The 18,865-nt window shown below is 39.2% G+C and overlaps 1 protein-coding gene across 2 annotated transcripts in view; it reads left to right on the top strand.

The window, feature by feature from the left end:
- The first annotated feature begins 658 nt into the window (after positions 1-658).
- Positions 659-18,865, top strand: part of agla (amylo-alpha-1, 6-glucosidase, 4-alpha-glucanotransferase a) — a 40,816-nt gene continuing 22,609 nt past the window's right edge. The window contains exons 1-13 of one of the 2 annotated variants that reach the window (XM_017490940.3): positions 659-777; positions 3,774-3,903; positions 6,433-6,643; positions 7,020-7,192; positions 8,848-9,051; positions 12,334-12,515; positions 12,643-12,754; positions 14,030-14,156; positions 14,415-14,517; positions 15,467-15,564; positions 16,325-16,464; positions 16,936-17,123; positions 18,556-18,679. In XM_017490940.3, the coding sequence (XP_017346429.3) occupies positions 3,822-3,903; positions 6,433-6,643; positions 7,020-7,192; positions 8,848-9,051; positions 12,334-12,515; positions 12,643-12,754; positions 14,030-14,156; positions 14,415-14,517; positions 15,467-15,564; positions 16,325-16,464; positions 16,936-17,123; positions 18,556-18,679 (1,744 nt within the window). In that variant the 5' untranslated portion in view covers positions 659-777; positions 3,774-3,821. Of the gene's footprint in view, positions 778-3,773; positions 3,904-6,432; positions 6,644-7,019; positions 7,193-8,847; positions 9,052-12,333; positions 12,516-12,642; positions 12,755-14,029; positions 14,157-14,414; positions 14,518-15,466; positions 15,565-16,324; positions 16,465-16,935; positions 17,124-17,917; positions 18,042-18,555; positions 18,680-18,865 lie in introns of both variants that reach the window. The other variant, XM_017490941.3, reaches the window with a different exon arrangement.

Genomic DNA, 18,865 nt, shown 5'->3' with positions numbered 1-18,865 from the left:
TATAAATAATTTAGGAAAAAGAATCATATTTTAGTAGACAAGTATCACCACTTGTATTTGCAGAATTCTTTTTGTATATAACAATATATTATAAGATTATACAATATAAGATATAATATTATATTATATTATATTACGTTATTAGTAGTACATTTTTGCATGACATAAAAATAGTGTTTAAGTCTGATATGACCGAATTGGTGAGACCAATTTTATATACAATACGTTTTACTTAGAATAAACTACATATCCCATGAGCACTTGCTCATCGACCGCGCTAGCTTTAAGATATCTAGGATAACTATTTGGTAACTATGTCCCTTAGCAACTGTCTATTTAAAAAAAAAGGGGGGGATTTCATTGTAAACTATTATTTGATCCAAAAATCACTAGATAGTGAGCTATAATCGTAGGCCATTTATTTGGGTGGGGTTTGCGCAAAAAAAAAAAAAAAATACCCGGATGAGAAAACGGTAATTGATTCGTCCAAATGAGACTAACTATGTACGCCTACGAGGCTGACCTTTTAACATGTTAGAAATATTAAGTTATACAATAGTATTGTGTTATTACACAACCAGGATAATTTATTTATTAATAGTGTAGAGCTAAGTACAATCTTTTATCCTTATTTAGTTCCAGTTCCGGAGTGACGCAATGACGTATACGCGGGGACGCTAGCTGTTTGGCACGCCCATTGGTCCTTTATAGACACGCCCCCTTCAGCTGCAATGAGAGCAACGTCCTGGTGTGATAGCGGAAAAACAGCCTGCAGAGGTGGGTTTAGTCTTTCTGTAACACTTAACGCTGGTAATTATACTGAAAACATGATTGTCAGTCGCTTTCTAAAACTGTCCGAGTCATTAAGCGTGTTTACAGTGACGAATAAGTTATAACTATGTACTATAATAGGTTGTATGTTGTTTGTTGTGCAGCTGCCCGGTGTTGTTTGTTTGTTGGTTTCTTTGACCCCGAGCACTGAGAGTGAGTCTAGCGGTCATTTTGGCTTTATCTCATTCAGCTGAGCTTTTCTATCAGTACCAATGTTCTATCCTGTATCAAATGCTGAAGCAGGGATCAACAAGATTTAGTTTGCTGATGCAGTCATGAATGATCTCGTGCAAGTGCAATGTAGATCCCAGGAGTCCGGCTGTGTTTGTGCATTCAAAACAAATAAACCTGATCATTGAAGAAATGACCCTGGGGTAGGGGATCATTATCCCAAATGTACAAGATCACCCAAGACCCAAGTTTGGTCTCTGATATGACTGTTTGGTTTTGCATTGCAGCAAGAGAATAAGGGAAGTGTATTTCTCACATCTTTTCTACAAGTTCCTCCTGTGTATGCATGTTGTGAATTTAAAGAACCTTCTACATTCCTTCTGTCATCTTGCATGGTCTGATCCCACATAAAGCAAGGGCAGAAACACTGCCGTCTTTTGTCATTAGCTATAACACTAGTACTACACAAAGGAGCAAAGAGAAATGCTTCCTTATCCAGAAGTTGGTCACTTTCTGGGGGGCCATGGCTATAAAATGCAAGCAGGTTTAGCTGTACAGTGAAGCGGGTTAAAACAGGATTGCTATACTGTGAAATTAGGATATTAATGTTCTTTTCTGTTTCTGTAATTCTGAATTTGTGCTGCTTACTTATGTGGCTAAACTTTAACCAATGAATGTGTCTTCTTATTTCCTTATTATGTCTTGGGTGTAATTTTGGGGGCCGTACTGCGATTTAAAAGATACAATCCTGTCTTTTGTGCTGTTTTAATCATGGGTTGGCTGCAAATTGTCGCTGCCACGCTGCTGTCTGTCTCCTCGCTGATTTCAGTGCCGTTTGACTGTAGGAGCAAATCATGGTGAGATCCATGCTACATTTACAATCTGGCCACCGGCCAGCAGTTGTCGTTCTACACTTCTTTACACTGTGTATCACCTGTGAGACCGTGCTCTTACGTCTGTAATCCTCCATGTCAGGTTAACTCCCTTCTCTGTAGAAAGTGAATGGGAGACAGAGCGAAGAGTGCTTTACTTTCCTGCGACTTTATTGTAACACAACTGTACTAAATTACAAATATAGATTTGATATGACTTGAACTGGCTTAGTGGTTAGCACGGTTGCCTCGCACCTACAGGATTGAGGGGATTGATTCGTACCTTCGCCCTTTGTGTGCAGGCTTTGCATGTTCTTCCAGTGCTTCAGGGGTTTCTCCAGGTACTCTGGTTTCCTCCTCCAGTACAAAGACATGTTGTAGGCTGATTGGCATTTCCAAATTGTCCGTAGTGTGCGAATGGGTGTGTGATTGTGCCCTGAGATGGGTTGGCACCGTATCCAGGGTCCAGTTCCCTGGCATAGACTCCAGACTCCCCCGTGGCCCTGTGTAGGATAAGCAGTACAGAAAATTGATGGCTGGATGGAAGATTTGAACTGTGTTTTGTATAGTTGTGTGTGTGTGTGTGTGTGTGTGTGTGTGTGTGTGTGTTGTTTTTTTTTATTTTTATATAAATGTCTGCCATCCACACCTCATATAGTGTAATTGATCCTAACTAATAATAGCAGCAGGCTTTGGGTCAGAGGTGTCAGACTTATGAACACACTTTCAAATCAGAAAATGAGAAATGGGACTACTTAGAGCCCCATGAATCTCATGGACATGTACAAATGAGGACTGCAAGATCACAAGTGCATCATTTGAGGCAGAGAATGGGTCTTAAACTACATAGGGCTAGGAGGCAGATATTTACAAAAAAAAAAAGCTTTTGGGTGAAATAAACGTCCATTGCTTGTTGCTTATATTGCCTTCATAGCTGTAATGCAAGCCTACAAGAGCAAACATCAGATGGAAAATGCCATTCCTGACTATTATTGTTTAGTGAAATATTCCTTTTTGAACACTTGCTGATTTATTTAGCCTTTTTTTTTCTTACAGTTACCTGTTATTGGAATAATAAAAACAACAATCCAACAATCTTTCTTAAAGGCAAAGCCACTTGATTGGCGAAACAGTTGCTGTAAATGTACGTTCACATATACACCAATTTTATCACTGCAGGTCACTGTATTATGAAGTCACCAGTAGGTGCGTCGGTTTCGCTCCTTCTGCTAGCGTGCACGGGAGGCTACACGGGGCCACGCAAAGAGACGGATTATGTGCACTCTTTACTCTCATTGGTAGTCACTGCACCAAGTCGCTCCACAATTGCATAAAGTTAAATTTGTCTCAACTTTGTCGCATCACTGGACACCCCCACATCTAGTCTCCAAAGATCGCTGTTGCACAGGTCAATGGAAGTGGCCAGCTCTCATTGTAAATGAATGATCTCTGGTTGCTTTGTCTGGTTGCTGCGAGTCAGTGTATTTGTGAGCGTTCCTTAAGACTAAAAGTTACTGTAAGCCTAGATTTGCCTTACATATTAGACACGGTTGTGACAGAGATACTATGTTGTGTGCTACACGTGCCAATTTAGCGTGATCCACATCAGCCTTTTCCTGTTGGGTCTTAATTGTTTTACAGTGAAACAAACGGTTACAAACATTTCTCTGTTCACTTAGATTTTGTAATTCTAAGGAATTTTATTTGAACCCATTTACTAAAATGTAAACAAAACTTGTTGTGACTGGCAGTGTGTAAAAAGCAACCTGAAGCATACATCTTCTGTCTTTGCTCCAGGCTGCTCATAAACTGACCGTCAAACACCCCCAATGTGTCCCAATCATTTTAAAGTACACCTTCTCTATGTGCTTTACTACATGATGTTGCTTTCCTCTTCAGCATTCTGCTGAATTTCACGGTGGCATTTCAGCATTAGGAAGTGTGAAGATGTCACAGGCTAAACAGATCCGAGTGCTAGTCCTCAATGACCTGGAGAAACTGGACAGGACCCTGTTCCGCTTGGAACAAGGTAAGTAGTAGGCTGAATTTTTTTTATTTTTTTTCTCTCTCTCTCTCTCTCTTCTTCTTTTCCCCCCTCTTCTTTCTTGTGTGAATATTTGTACAGTGACACTGAATCACTGCCCCAGTAAGTATTTTAATTCCTTTTTAGGCTTGGTTCTTCACAAGGAATTTGTAATTAGTTTTCTTCTCATTCAGCTCGGTAGATGGTGAAATGGAGATCATATGTGGCCTGTTTCTTTATCCATAGACAAAATTCCTGGTGCTTAGATGAAAGTGTTTGAGATTGAGAATGAACAGTTTGGTAAAAGGGTAACTGAGACCGCATCTACATTTGCAATCAAAAATGTTTCAGCCCCGATTGCAAATCAGGTTTACTGTCAAAATGTACAGACTTTCAGCTGTTTGCAATGAACAAATCAAACAAAAGCAATTGAAATAGTTCAATTCAATGAATGCTTCAAGTGGTTTCCCCAAATTCAACTGAAAATGCAACTTATGACCTCTCCAGCCTCAAAATTATACCCCCCCTGTATAGAATGCCTCACAGCAGCACAAATATGGAAAACAGGTGTTGTCTCAAGCACACCTGATGCAACTAATCAAGGGCTTCATTAGTTGCACCAGGTGTGCTTGAGCTGGAACACAGGAAATATCTGAACTGGCTAGGGGTAGAAAATGTATGTAATACCTAGGTGGGGCAGAAAAAGGAAGCTATCAATGACTGCAACCAGATTTCTGAGAAGGCAGGTTGTGAAAAACCCTCGAGTGACTGCAAAAGACCTGCAGCAAGACTTGGTGGCAACAGGCACTGAGGTTTCAGTAAGCATAGTAAGGCGTGTACTAAACGCAGAAGGTTTCCATGCCAGAACTCCAAGTACACCACTGCTGACCCAAAAGCACAAGAAAGGTCGCTTAAAATCATATAAGACAGTGAAGTTTTGGGATTCTGTTCTGTGGAGCGATGAAACAAAACTGGAACTTTTCAGCACGGTGGATCAGTGGTATTTCTGGAGGAAGAAGAATGAAGAAAGAACACTCTGTCCACAGTCAAGCATGGTGGTGGCTCGGTGATGCTCTGGGGCTGCTTTGCATCCTCTGGCACTGGAAACCTGCAGCGTGTGGAAGGTAAGATGGATTCATTGAAGTATCAGGAAATCCTAGGAGAGAATGTCACGCCGTCTGTGAGGAAGCTGAAGCTTGGGTGTCATTGGACCTTCCAGCGAGACAATGATCCTCTAATTCCACCAAGGCTTGGTTGCAGAAGAAGTCCTGGAAGATTCTACAGGGCCATCACAGTCAGCTGAGTTGAACCCCATCAATAATCTCTAGTGGGATTTGAAGAAGGTGGTTACAGCACGCAAACCCAAGAATATTACTGAACTGGAGGTCATTGCACAAGAGGAATGGGCTAAGATTCCTCAGGAATGCTGCCAGAAGCTCTGCATCTCGTTTGCAGCGGGTCACAACATCAAAAGGGTGCTCTACTAAGTACTAAAGATGCTTATCATGAAGGGGTTGAATAACTTTGAGACTGGAGAAGTCATCGTAACTGTACGAACCTGAAATTCACAGAAATAAGTCCTTTTTATACTAGCATTCTGCTGCAGAAATAAGATTTGAGATTACAGAGCTAGGGCTAGTAGAAATCTGGGGAAAGCCTACTTTATTCATGAATTTTGAGTAATGAGCAGATGTAATATAAGCATAATAAATAATAAAAATGAACAGTATTTTACAGTAATTAAGTTTACGACTGACATACAATAACTTATGCTCGTCAAGGAGGTCTAAAATGTTACTACATTTGATATTGGCAACAGTGAAGCATGATCTATCTCAGGGTTCTTCAAATCTACAGAGTTTAGCTCCAAACGCACCCGTCTGTAATTTCATAGTAATCCTGAAGACCTTGGTTAGCTTGTTCAGGTGTGTTTGATTAGGGTTAGAGGTCAACTCTGCAGGACACTGAACCTCGAGGGCCAGATTTGAAGAACCAGCCTGAACTTTCATGTTGGTATGCAGGAATAGATTTGATCCAAATATGGAATTACAGTGTTCAGTTGAATGTTTTACAAATGAATAGCTTCATAAACAGAGCTGTTTTTTTTGTTTCTGAACTGTAGTCACTTATCACAGGAGAAACAACACCATAACTCTGTTTACCTCTAACATAATATCAGCACAAGACAATAACAAAGTCTCACTTGAAATGACTTGGTGATGTTTTGTAAGCTCCTGGAACCTTAATATCACCCTATTCACTTATTGTCCAGCTGATATAATCAGTCAGTACATTTATACATAGTATATTTGTCATACAATAGTACAGGCTAGGAGGAAACTTCTCAGGTTTTATAAAAGCTGCCTCTACAGGCATCACATTTTTATTGTCAAAAGTTTTACACATAGTCTCATCTTTCCTAACTTCCCCACTTCTTTTGCGCAAGTGACGTAAACGGCAGAAAAGCCGCAGTCATCTGATTGATCTGTGTCATGTATCTGGACTTGAATAACCAACACTGTGCTTCATCTCCAGGTTTTGAGTTGCAGTTTCGACTGGGGCCAACACTTCAGGGGAAAGAGGTCCATGTTCACATCAACTACCCGGCCGAAGGACAGCGTTTTGACCGCCACAGATTCCACACCCTCGACTGGGTGAATCCCACCGGCAGAGAGGACGACTCCGACAAGTTCTGCTCCCTCGAGATGCATACCGCCGGCTCTTACCAGTATCACTTCAGCCATGGGTTAGGAATAATAACAAATAATAATAATAATAATAATAATAATAATAATAATAATAATAATTTTAAAAAGATATGAGTATTAGTATTCGCACCTCCTGGTCAATTATACAGGACAGTATTTCAAAAAGCACTGTGTTCGTGTTGTCATGATTAGACAATATTAGATCATATTGTTATATTACAACAATTCATTAAAATTGTACCAAGGTTTTTGTGTATATACACAATCCAGATCCAGTCCTAAGAAAACTGACCTCTTCTGATTTGATCATTGTGTGTCCGTAATATTAATGCTGTGTGTGCTGAATATGCAGGATATAAAGGTATAATCAGTTATCAGTTGTGTCTAAGTGCTTTGTGTTTTCTGTCTTTACAGTCTTAATGAGGAGAACGTTGGAGGCGGATATGTTGTGGTGGATCCGGTGCTCCGTGTCGGTGCTGATGATCACGTCTTACCTTTAGACTGCATCAGCATCCAGACGTATCTGGCTAAATGTCTCGGCCCTCTGGATGAGTGGCTTGACCGGCTCATGGTGGCCAAAGAGTCGGGTAAGAGGACAGCAAAAACACTGTTACCTTCAGTTTTATAAGACCAGAACAGAGAGAAGGAATACTTTTTTTTTTTTTTTTTTTTTTTTTTTTTTTTTTTTAAATTACAGGTCAACCAATTAAAAATTAATATTCGTGTAATCACTAACAGACAGGGAGATGCATACAACTCTCAAAATATTGTTCTGGCAAAGCAGAATGACAGTTTCCAGGTGAAAATTGTTGTGAGCCTGGGTGCCTTCTTCCTATTTTCGCTCACTTATAAGAACGTACTGGAAGTCACTTTGCTATCCTGAATATCGCATTTCTATATATATATATATATATATATATATATATATATATATATATATATATATATATATATATATATAATTTTTTTTTTTTTTTTTTTTTTTTTTTTTTTTTTTTTTTTTTTTTTTTTTTTTTTTTTTGGTAACTGTTGACACCATTGTAGTTCACCTGCTCTTGCATTGGTGTCTCAGTTTCAGCTGTATGTAACCTCTGCTTATCTCTTTAGTTTGTTTGAAACTAAAACTTAAATCAATGATTGTCCTGAGTCAGTGGACTAACTCGTCACATCAGTCAATAATCAGTACAGGTTACATCAACCCACTGACTCAAGAACAGTTAACACACTGACCATTAATAGTTGTTCCATCTGATTGAAAGCTGACCAACCATGATGTACCGTGTTCTGGAAAATAACAAAAGTTCAGTAGCATGGACAACTTTTTTAAATATTTTCCTCGTTGAGGCTCGAGGTCTATCCCTCAAAGTACTGCATTGGTCTTTCTCAAAGCCAAAAAAACCCATCATTACATACATTACGTAATGGAACCTCATGAAAGCTTAATGTGCCAAGTTTAAGACACAGTGTGACTTACTGTCATCTAACTAAACTTCACACTGTAAAGGCATCTTGTAGAATTATTCTTAGTGCAGATTGTGAAGTGATGCAGATGAGGATATAGTAAATAGGAACTATTTCATCATCAGTGAATGTTTGCACCTTTTGTAATAGTTGTGTACGAGTCCCTTAGCTGTCCTCGGTGTGAAAAGATGGAGCTGAAAATCATATAGCCGCTGCTGGAAAGGGGGACAAATATATGCAGAAGATGCTGGAAAAGCAAAGAATGTGCAGGACCTGGAGGATTTTTCTGAAGAACTGTGGGCAGTTTAACCGCTCGGGGGGGAAAAAAACAAGACTCATGAACTCTTTTGTGTAAATTCAGTTATTATTGTGTCTTGTCTTGTGGACTCGTAATTTTATTTTTACTCTTAATATTTTGCAGATTCTGCAAGACATATGTAAACTTATGACCTTAACTGTTTATGAAGATTTACATAATATCTTTGATGAAATAGACATCCGTTATTTGGTCTCTTCATCAGCTTTGCAGCTGCACCACTGCAAAACTAAAATATTTTTGGCTGATCGAGTACATCGAGGGTGATTAGAGAATTCAATTTTCCTCAAAGCAGCATTGTATTGATATTTGGAACATGCCCTTCATGGTAAATGTTAATAGTGTGTGTTGTAATTTTGGTGAAAAAGGATAGTCCAGTCTTCACTGCTGGCTCATAAAGATGAATTATTCCTTGCTGTTGTTTTTGGAGTATGCTGGAAATCTGAAATGTGTGTATCTTTACAGGTTATAACATGATCCATTTCACACCGCTGCAGACGCTGGGTGAGTCACGCTCCTGCTACTCTCTGGCTGATCAGCTGGAGCTGAACCCTGACTTCTCTCATCCGGGCCAGAAGTATGACTGGAGCGATGTAGGCAACCTGTTGGAGAAGATGAAGAACGAGTGGAACATGCTTTGCATTACTGATGTTGTTTACAACCATACAGGTGTGTGTGTGAGCGTGCAATTTTGTAAATTCATGTAGTGGTTGTGTGCTGCACTGAAGGACATCTTCTTTTCTTACTCACCAAATTCCAGCAACGTTAAACGTCATTACGATGAGAAATCCAGTGTAGAAGTAGTGGAGATGGCAAACGTTAAACTCAAAGTACCAGAATGCAGTGTGTTACGGCAAAAACTCTGCTCGGCTAGTTAGTGATTCGAGATGACGTTGACTGCGCGATAATGTTGACGGCGGTATTAGCATGAAAGATGAAGCTTTGGAATCTGATCTGTTATCTGATATCTGAGTGGGGTGTACAGATGAAGAGGTGAGAGAGCTGGACAGACCAAAGGACTAAAGTGCTGCCGGATCACGCACTTTATGTCTAGCAAGGGCTAAACCTCACTGGCACCACCGTCAGAGGTTAGTCGAACGGAGTTGTGGAATGTAGGAGACCGTGAAGCAAAATGAAAATAGACCAGTATGACGATGGAAGTCATAAAGAGTTGCAATCAAAATGATTCAACCCCCATTGAATCAAATCGGGTTTATTGTCAAAATGTACAGACTTCTAGCTGTTTGCAATGAACAAATCAAACAAAAGCAATTGATATAGTTCAACACAATGAATGCGTCAAATGGTTTCCCTAAATTCAACTGAAAATGCAAGTTCTAATGACCTCTCCAGTCTCAAAATTATTCCACCCCCTCATGGCAAGCATCTTTAATACTTAGTAGAGCACCCTTTTGCTGTTATGACCTGCTGTAACAAGATGCGTCGCTTCTGGCAGCGTTCCTGAGGAGCTTAGTCTGTACATTTTGGCAATAAACCTGATTTGTAATGGGAGTTGAATAATTTTGATTGCAACTGTATGCTACAGGATCTCAAACGTTCAGTAGTGTGCAACACTTTTCATGGTAAATCACTGCGTGGATTAATTTTGAGTTATAAGGCAACTCTCTAGATATTAAGTAGTAGCAAATATTTACAATCATCATGGATTATAAATCACCATTAGCGATTTTAACACAGAACCCAAATGTTACCCAGTGTTTTAAAAAAATAAAATAAATAATAACCTTAAACATTTTGTAGCATATAAACAGTTCTTTATTCCCATAATTTATTTTGTGCAGATAATAAGTGCAAACTTTAATTCATCAGGCTCTTATTCTTAAAGTACACCGTTAATTGTGGTTCAGAGCGATTGAAAGGTCACACTGCCTAAATGATACAGTGCAGCATTTCACAGCAGCTTGTGTGCTGAGTTCAGCTCCAAAAATACCTTGGTCTTGTCACTGTGGCAACGTTATTGAAATCCCCCACCCCCACCCCACCCCGTCGCTGAAAGCTTGTGAAGTTTGGCAGCTCTGCTGTTTGGTGGATCTCCAAATGAGGCCTGAGAGCTGGACTTCAGAACCAATCACAGAATAGCGTTCCTTAACTTTTCCCACTAATCGTTATGAAGTGATCGTTGTTGGAGCTAGAGCGGTGTTAAGTGTCAGTTCTGAAGCATTAATGTGTTTAAAGCTCGCACTGCTCTGAGAGGAGAAGCATACATGCTGAATTAGTGTAGCTCTTATTGACTATTTAAATATTTTTAGTAATAATAATCGTGAGGACTTTTCATGTGGAGGGAAGGATTAAAACATGCACATCACTTAGAGCACTTAAAGGTCACCCAGTGTGAGAAACTTTATCTTCACCTTCAGCCAAATGTCACATTGCTGAAGAGGTGGAAGAGAGAGAGAGAGAGACAGAGACTGTGTGTGCATGTGCTAGAGTAACTGTACCTCGTGACCCTAACCAGTTTGGCAACAATGTTGTGTCTGTGATGTGCTTGCCATGTTTCCTGTTGAAGTCCATCGCAACCTTGTGACAGCTTCCTGATCCAGCCATGAGAATGATTTCAATACATTCTCTGTCAAAAGCATTGTTAAAGGATATATATATTTTTATATGTCAATTAATTAAATGAAAGCCTGACTGCCTCTGCCAGAAAGCGTCAAATGGGCCGTGGTTGGATCTTCTAGCAGAACAATGATCCAAAACATACATCAAAATCAACACAAAAATGGTTTACTGTCCACAAAATCAAGGTCCTGCCATGGCCATCCCAGTCCCTTCACTTGAAACCCATAGAAAACCTGTGGAGTGAACTAAAGAGGAGAGTCCACCAGCATGGACCTCGAAATGTGAAGGATCTGGAGAGATACTGTATCCCTTGCCGTGTATTCTCCAACCCCATCAGGTATTATAGGAGAAGACTCAGAGCTGTTATCTTGGCAAAGGGAGGTAGCACAAAGTACTGACTAATAATTATAGGTAATTTTTTTGTGTGTGTGTGTGTGTGTATGTGTAATAAAAACTGTGTACAGCTTGCAATTGTTTGATATCCATGAGAGCAGAGTATTTTTTTTTTTCTTTCTTTTTTTTTTAAACCAAAGGTCAAGAGGTTAAACAATGAAAACAGTTTTTTACAGCCTTCTTTGCTCATATTTATCAAGGCTGCCAATATTAGTGGAGGGAACTGTATAACTTTCTTGCCACAAGCACAAAACCTCGCCTTCTGATACTATTTATATTATAGAAATACAGTATATCATTGTTTGATTGGCTCTAAATAATTCCCTGCATTCTAAAAAACACTGGGACTAAGCGATTAGTACCCAGTAATAAATATCCCCAGCATCTAAACAAATGCACTACTAAGACCGTTTGCATTATCATGATCATTTGATTAAAAAAAAGAGGTTACACTGTGTGAAGAGAGAAACGTGCGAGTGCAAGTTGAGATGCTCTGGTTTCACATATTTCTACTTTCTTTTTAAAACTGGATTAAAATCTAAAATCTGTTCTGTTAAAGAAAAATAAAAAAATAGATGGAATCCCAGTAAAGTGATGGTGAGCACATTCCTAGGCTGCATTGTTCACATGGTTGTAGTAGGCAGTGTGTTAATGCTGTTGCAGTGCCTTGATTAACAGCTCAATATCGGATAATATGGGGAAAAAATCACATCATAGATGAAAATTTGTAGTGAAAAATTAATTCGTTTATAATTTCTATAAACCATTGTTTTGTTTTCTGTGTATATATTACTGTATCTTCATTTGTGTTTATGTATGTGATGTTTCTTTGTGTATATATTGTGTGTGTGTGTGTGTGTGTGTGTGTGTGTGTGTGTGTGTGTGTGTGTGTGTATATATGCTTCCATGACAACTTCCAACAGACCAGAGATTAAATAAAATTCCCATGATCCTCTGCGCTTTGTTTGCCTCGTGTAGCTGCGAACAGCGTGTGGATCCAGAAACACCCCGAGTGTGGCTATAACCTGGTGAACTCACCCCACCTGAGGCCTGCGTGGGTGCTGGACAGAGCGCTGTGGCACGTCACCTGCGATATCGCTGACGGGAAATACACCGAGCGCGGAATCCCAGCCCTCATACGCAACGAACAACACCTCAATGTGAGTGTGTGTGTGTGTGTGAGAGAGAGAGAGAGAGAGAGAGAGAGAGAGAGAGAGAGAGAGAGAGAGAGAGAGAGACTTGTATGTACAGAGGCAGGAAGTTTGGTTTTAACTCTCTTGCTTTTAGGCCATCCGTGGAATCTTCTGGCAGGATGTGTTTCCTATGATTAAGCTGTGGGAGTTCTTCCAGGTCAAAGTTGAGCCAATAGTGGAGCAGTTCAGGATTTTACTCCAAACTGGTGAGTTTGAAAGGGGGTAAAAAAATTGTTATAAAGAAGAAATCATTGCGCAGTTGTTGCGCATATCTGCAGTATAACTGGCTGATATGATGCATAATATAAATATCATTATAGATTATGTAACAACACACTTTTTTTTTTAAGATATCTTGGATATTGTGTTTTTTTTTGTTTGTTTGTTTGTTTTTTAATAAATATAATCACTGACTGAGTGGAAACATCTTGATCATTGTAAATGGTTTTTCTTTTTAAAATGTTTTTTTTTTATTAATAACAATGCTCTTTTTAAAATGCAAACATTTAAATTAGTTAAATTTGTTTATTAATAATAAACAAATGGATTGATTTTATAGCATTTTTTTCAAACACAGTAGTACTGGCAGTTTGTGAGTAAACCTGTATGTCATTATTGTGGAAATGTCTGAAAAATTGTGGTGATATTTTTGTCGCCTTGCTCATCCCAAGTCTGCAGTCAGTGCCATAAATTTTGGCACCCTTGTAGAGACTGGGCAAAAATAATTTGTATAAAATACACATTAATCACAGTGATCCCCATTTTTCTCTCGATGAGTTGATGTAACTATTTATCTTTGACCAAAAACTTGCTTATAAGAAAGTATTATATAATCAAGTTAACTCCGCAATATTATCAGGCGCTTGCAATTTTTCAGAGTTGCCGCAGATTTGGGATAAGATGTGTCATGTGACATCATCACAACACACATTCAGCCAAAGCCCTCTTCGATTTACGGGTGTCAAACATGAGTACAGCTGAAAGGTCTCATTTACCAACAGACATCGCCGTGAACGAGCGTGCAAAACGATTTCGTGCAGTTGCAATTTCTCCAATTCGAGTAGTTTTCTGCAATAAAAGCACAAAACTCACCAAAAAAAACATATATTTTAAAAAAGCCGCAACAAAATCAAGTATTTTGGCCACAGCAATCACAAAAAAAAATCCGTATAATCCTGTGTGGACTGATTTATTTTTAATGGTAGAAAAGTATTTATCTCTCAAATAGATGGTGAAAAATGATTGGCTTTCAATACTTTATAACAAAGAGACAGATGGTTATAGATCTGCACAAGCCAGGCCAGTGATACAGAAAATAAATAATAAGCTACAGACTAAAAGAAATAACTTAAAAATACTAATTAATGCAATCAGGGTCATAATAAGTGTGAAATGCCTGAAATTTTTAAAATTATTTATTTTTGCACTGTATCATTTAGGCAGCGTGACCTTTCAATCTGTGTTTATCCCTTTATAACCAGGGGCCAAATCTGACCGAAGCAAAATGGATGGCAAGAAGCAGTTCAGGATCATCCAGGACCCTCAGTACAGACGCTTTGGGAGCTCAGTGGACTTAAATATAGCCCTGGAGCTCTTTGTGCCCAACGGGTCAGTGTGTTATAAAGTGTACTGATTATGGGCTTGGAGTTTCCCTCTGTGTAGGGTGTGTTGACAGTTACCGGTGCATTTGATACCACTGAAAGGGGCAAGGATTGGATGCTTACATTCCAAAACCATTCATGTTTGATGGAATAATTTTTTTTCATTAGGGCTGCATCAATACCATTTTTTTCTAGACTGAGTATGAGTAAATATTTTTTGGTACTTGACACTGTCCCTGATGTGAATCGTGTTGTGCGATCATAGGAACAGTCCAGGAGCCATAGAGGACTGCTGTAACTGGTTCAGGAAGAGGCTGGAGGAGCTGAACGGAGAACAGTATCGAGAAATCAACTATCATCAGGAGCAGGTCAGAGCTGCTACTGTTACACCAGAGTTTTTTTGGTATGGTTCCTGTATGAACTTCGTAACTGAACCTAAAAATTTAATAAAAACCGTAATGGATAAAGTATTTATTTTTAAAATAGTTTTGCACTAAATCATATTTACATGGTTTTCTCTTTGAACCCTATTGTGATTTTAGTTATCTACGACATGCTTTAGTTCTGCACTGAAGCGGTGAGGCTAATATAGCTAACAAGTAATGGAAGTGTAGTTCTCTCAGCAAGTTAAGTTAAGTTACATGAGATTATTTTTGATCATTCGATCATCCACATAACTTTCAGCTTTTTGCTACAATTCTGCGTACAAACTGTGAGAAACTGTGCTAAGGAAACGAGGTTCTGCTTGTCCAAGATGGCCGACGTCATAACGTTCAACTACACAGAGACATTTTGTTCATATTTATAGATTACAGTAAGTCGTCATGTGCCGTAAACCATATCAAAACATCAGTGTAACATCACTGACTAGCGGAGTGTGGTTTGAAGTGGATATTTACAGACAATATTTTAGTTGAGACTGACTTCTGTTTCTTATTATCTATATTAGCCATGTAACACCAGTGCAGGACTAAATAATTAACGTGTCTTGGGTGATGGACTGTTCTTGAGCTATTGTTTATATAATTAAAGAAGCCTTTTTAGGATATGTGCACTAACCATACACGTTACAACAGCACAAAGCTATTAAACGAAATTTACAGACAACTGTGTGGGGAGTGAAATTTAGTGTATGGATAAAGTGCAAGATGCAGTAAAACAAAAACAAAAAAATAACTTTGTTGCCTTATAAGAAAATTCACATAAGAGTAGATGACTGAATATGACAGTGAGGCACGTAGAACTCACGTTTCCTTCATGCTAGTACAGAGAAGTCATTCTGCTTATTCTGTGTTCTGCTTTATTTATTCTTTTCAGGCTACCAACTGTTCCATGGGTACAGTGTCTTATGAGCGCCTGGCAGATCACGGCCCCAAACTCGGCCCCGTCACCAGAAAACATCCACTGGTTACAAGGTAACATCATCAAACCACCCTGAAACGCACCGTTTCACACTGAAACAAAGTTTTAACAAAGCACCACAGATGAGATACTGTCTGCAATTAAAGAATTTAATATCTGCCTCATGTGCTGGGAGACATGAGGAGTACCAGAATTTACAGGAATCTTAAAATGACAGATCATTTAAGAACTTGAATCTTATTTTCTGCACTTTGTCTCCTTTCTTTCTTCACTGGAAGTCCATTAAAAGGACATAGGCCAGTTAAATTAGGTTTACAGCTACATGTACCCAATGTCTTGAAACTTGGTGTTCTGTTAAATATTTTTAAAGAGTGTTTTTATTGTTCTTCAAATAAATTTACTTCAGTTAAAGGTGAGATTAAACTAATTTACCACAGACATTTTTATTCATATCCCTTTTACCAAAGAGTGCCAATAATTCTGGAGCTGTCCGTATTCGTTTAACTATCGAGCTAGCTAACAAAGAAGAAACCTCTAAGGCAGGCTGATTACCTAGCAGGTTAGTTACTGATGATAAAGCGTTAACGTTAGCTGACCCATAATATGACCCATATGAAATTGTAGCTTGCCTAAGAAACAACTTTACAAACTGTACAGCCACATTCCTGCTATCGACAAAAACGTAGAGAGTGCAGGCAGACCGCTCTACTTTCCAAAACAGTTTGATAAGCACCTCTCTGCTGATGTCAGCACTCTCAAATAAATAAATAAATGAGTTTCTTTCTTTCTTTATTTAAATTCATATGTGTGTAGGTATTTCACATTCCCGTTTAAGGACATGACTCTGGAGCAGGACCTTCTGCTCATCGACCAGCCGGACGAAGCGTGTCACTTTCTGGCCCACAATGGCTGGGTGATGGGTGACGACCCACTGAGGAACTTTGCAGAACCAGGTCAGAACTGAATTCAACTGGCAACCAGGCCTGAACTGAAATAAATTAGGAACCAGGTTTACATCCTATAGCCATTTTGTGGATTGTTAACCGTTAACCCACCTGCTCACTCTGTACGTTCACATGGACAACAATGATCCGATATTAACCTGATTAAGACGATATTCTGATTAAGAAACTAGCATGTAAACAACAAATATTGATTATAGAATCTAGCTAAAGTTAATATAGTGATGTCAGGTAAATCCTATGCACACATCAGAATTAGCTAGCCATTTAACTCCACCTACAAAAAGTGACGAATTTGATTTATTTCTCTTTGTGACCGAGTGTCTATGATCGAAACTGCATGGAGCTAGTGTTTTTATGATTTTATCTGCACATTTTTAGAGTAGCATACCACTTTTAACATTGTCATGCTGAGTACTTTCCCTCGAGTGGTCTGAAAGCTGCTCTTCTGCTTTATTTCAGGCTCTAACGTGTACATCAGGCGAGAGCTGATCTGTTGGGGAGACAGCGTGAAGCTTCGATACGGCAGTAAGCCTGAGGACTGTCCGTATCTGTGGGCGCACATGCAGAAATACACCGAGATCACAGCTACATACTTCACCGGAGTCCGTCTCGACAACTGCCACTCCACGCCGCTGCACGTAGCCGAGGTACACTCGCACAAATAACCAGGGCTGGATCAGAAACCCGAGTTCTGTAAATATTCTCACGAATCAATCCCAAGTATAAGACTCTAAAGACCATCTAAATTCTGACTGCTTAGTACTGTGTATATACACCAGCATGTGTGTTTATTTTACATAATGCTTATACTGCTACTCCATGGGAAACGGCACTTCTGCTTTAGTCTAGTTTAGTTATTGTCTTAGTCGTGTTGCTGTAGTGCATCAGTGTAGCATTGCCACAGTCCTGGTTTAATCCCTCTATCAGGCCCGTCAGATTTAAAGTTGCATTCGCATCTCAATATTAATGAGTCTGTGGTGTTGCAACAATTATCAGCAGTAGCGCTACACTGTAAAACAAAATAAGCGAAGAATTTCACAAGATAGTGTGTGCGTGTGAGAGAGATATATTACACATCATTTTACTTATTATGCTATTTCCACACAGGAATTTATTTTTTAACATAACTGTGCTGTAGATCCTACATGCTGTATAATGTCTAGTAGAACTGCAGCCACAGGGACATAATTGGCTGTAATAAGATTCTGTTCGAAAATGTTGACCACTTAGGATTATTATTATTATTATTATTATTAGTAGTAGTAGTAGTAGTAGTAGTTATTTTTATTTATTTATTTATTTATTTATTTATTTATTCATTCATTCATTCATTTATTTATTCCTTAAAAACGCCATTTTTACATCTGGCGTCATTTACCAAAGAACCTGTTTGTGTGTAAGGAAGTGTTGTGGACAGTGACGGAGTGTTCTCACTCTACAGGCCATGCTGTGTGCGGCCCGGGCGGTCAGGCCCGATCTGTATGTCATAGCTGAGCTCTTTACAGGCAGCGAGCTGCTTGACAATGTGTTTGTTAACCGCCTGGGAATATCCAGTCTGATCCGAGGTACTTCAGGGGTGTGTGTGTGTGTTTGTGCATGTGTGCGCATGTGGCCTTGTCCTAACCGAGTCTCTGTGTCTTTTTGTTTCTTCCCCTCTTGTCTATTTCACTTCCACCGATTTCTGCTCATCCTTCTTTCTCTTGTCCACTTTCCCTTTTTCTCGATCGTCCATCTAAAAACACTGACGACATTGTCTTTCATGCTGCCTCCTCTCGCTCATGTCCTTACTGTCACATAAACTCATTACCTGCTCCCCCTTCCTTCATTTCTGTTTCTCTATCTTTCTGCTACACTCCTTCTTCTCTTCCTCTTTTTCTAGCTCTTGCCCTCCTTCCGCATTCTTTTTCTTCGTCTCTCACCCTTTTTTTTTTTTTTCTTCTCTCCATCTTTCTTACTTTTTCTCTTTCTTTTTTGTTACCACTCTTGTTCCACACCTTCCACTGCCCCTCTCTCTCTCTCTCTCTCTCTCTCTCTCTCTCTCTCTCTCTCTCTCTAACCCCTGGCCATGCGGTCTTATAGTTCATGTTGGCTGCAGCACGCTCCATCAGACCCGACCTGTACGTGGTGGCTGAGCTCTTCACAGGCAGCGAGGAGCTCGACAATGTGTTTGTCACTAGACTAGGCATCTCCTCCCTTATCAGAGGTATAACTTTTAAACTTTAATTAAATCTAGTATAATTGTTTACTGTTATAAGGAAATCATGAGCTGCAATCATTTGAACTATTACTTGAAAAATATCCTACGAGAATTCCTGAGCTATGCAGCATTTAATGTCATGAAGTATGACCATCTGAGTCCATAATATACTATAATCTAGTTTAAGTATTC

This window comes from Ictalurus punctatus, chromosome 17 (genome assembly GCF_001660625.3).
Source record: "Ictalurus punctatus breed USDA103 chromosome 17, Coco_2.0, whole genome shotgun sequence".
Lineage (NCBI taxonomy): Eukaryota > Metazoa > Chordata > Actinopteri > Siluriformes > Ictaluridae > Ictalurus > Ictalurus punctatus.
Note: the sequence above shows the minus strand (reverse complement) of the source record. Positions and strands in the feature narration are given on the sequence as shown.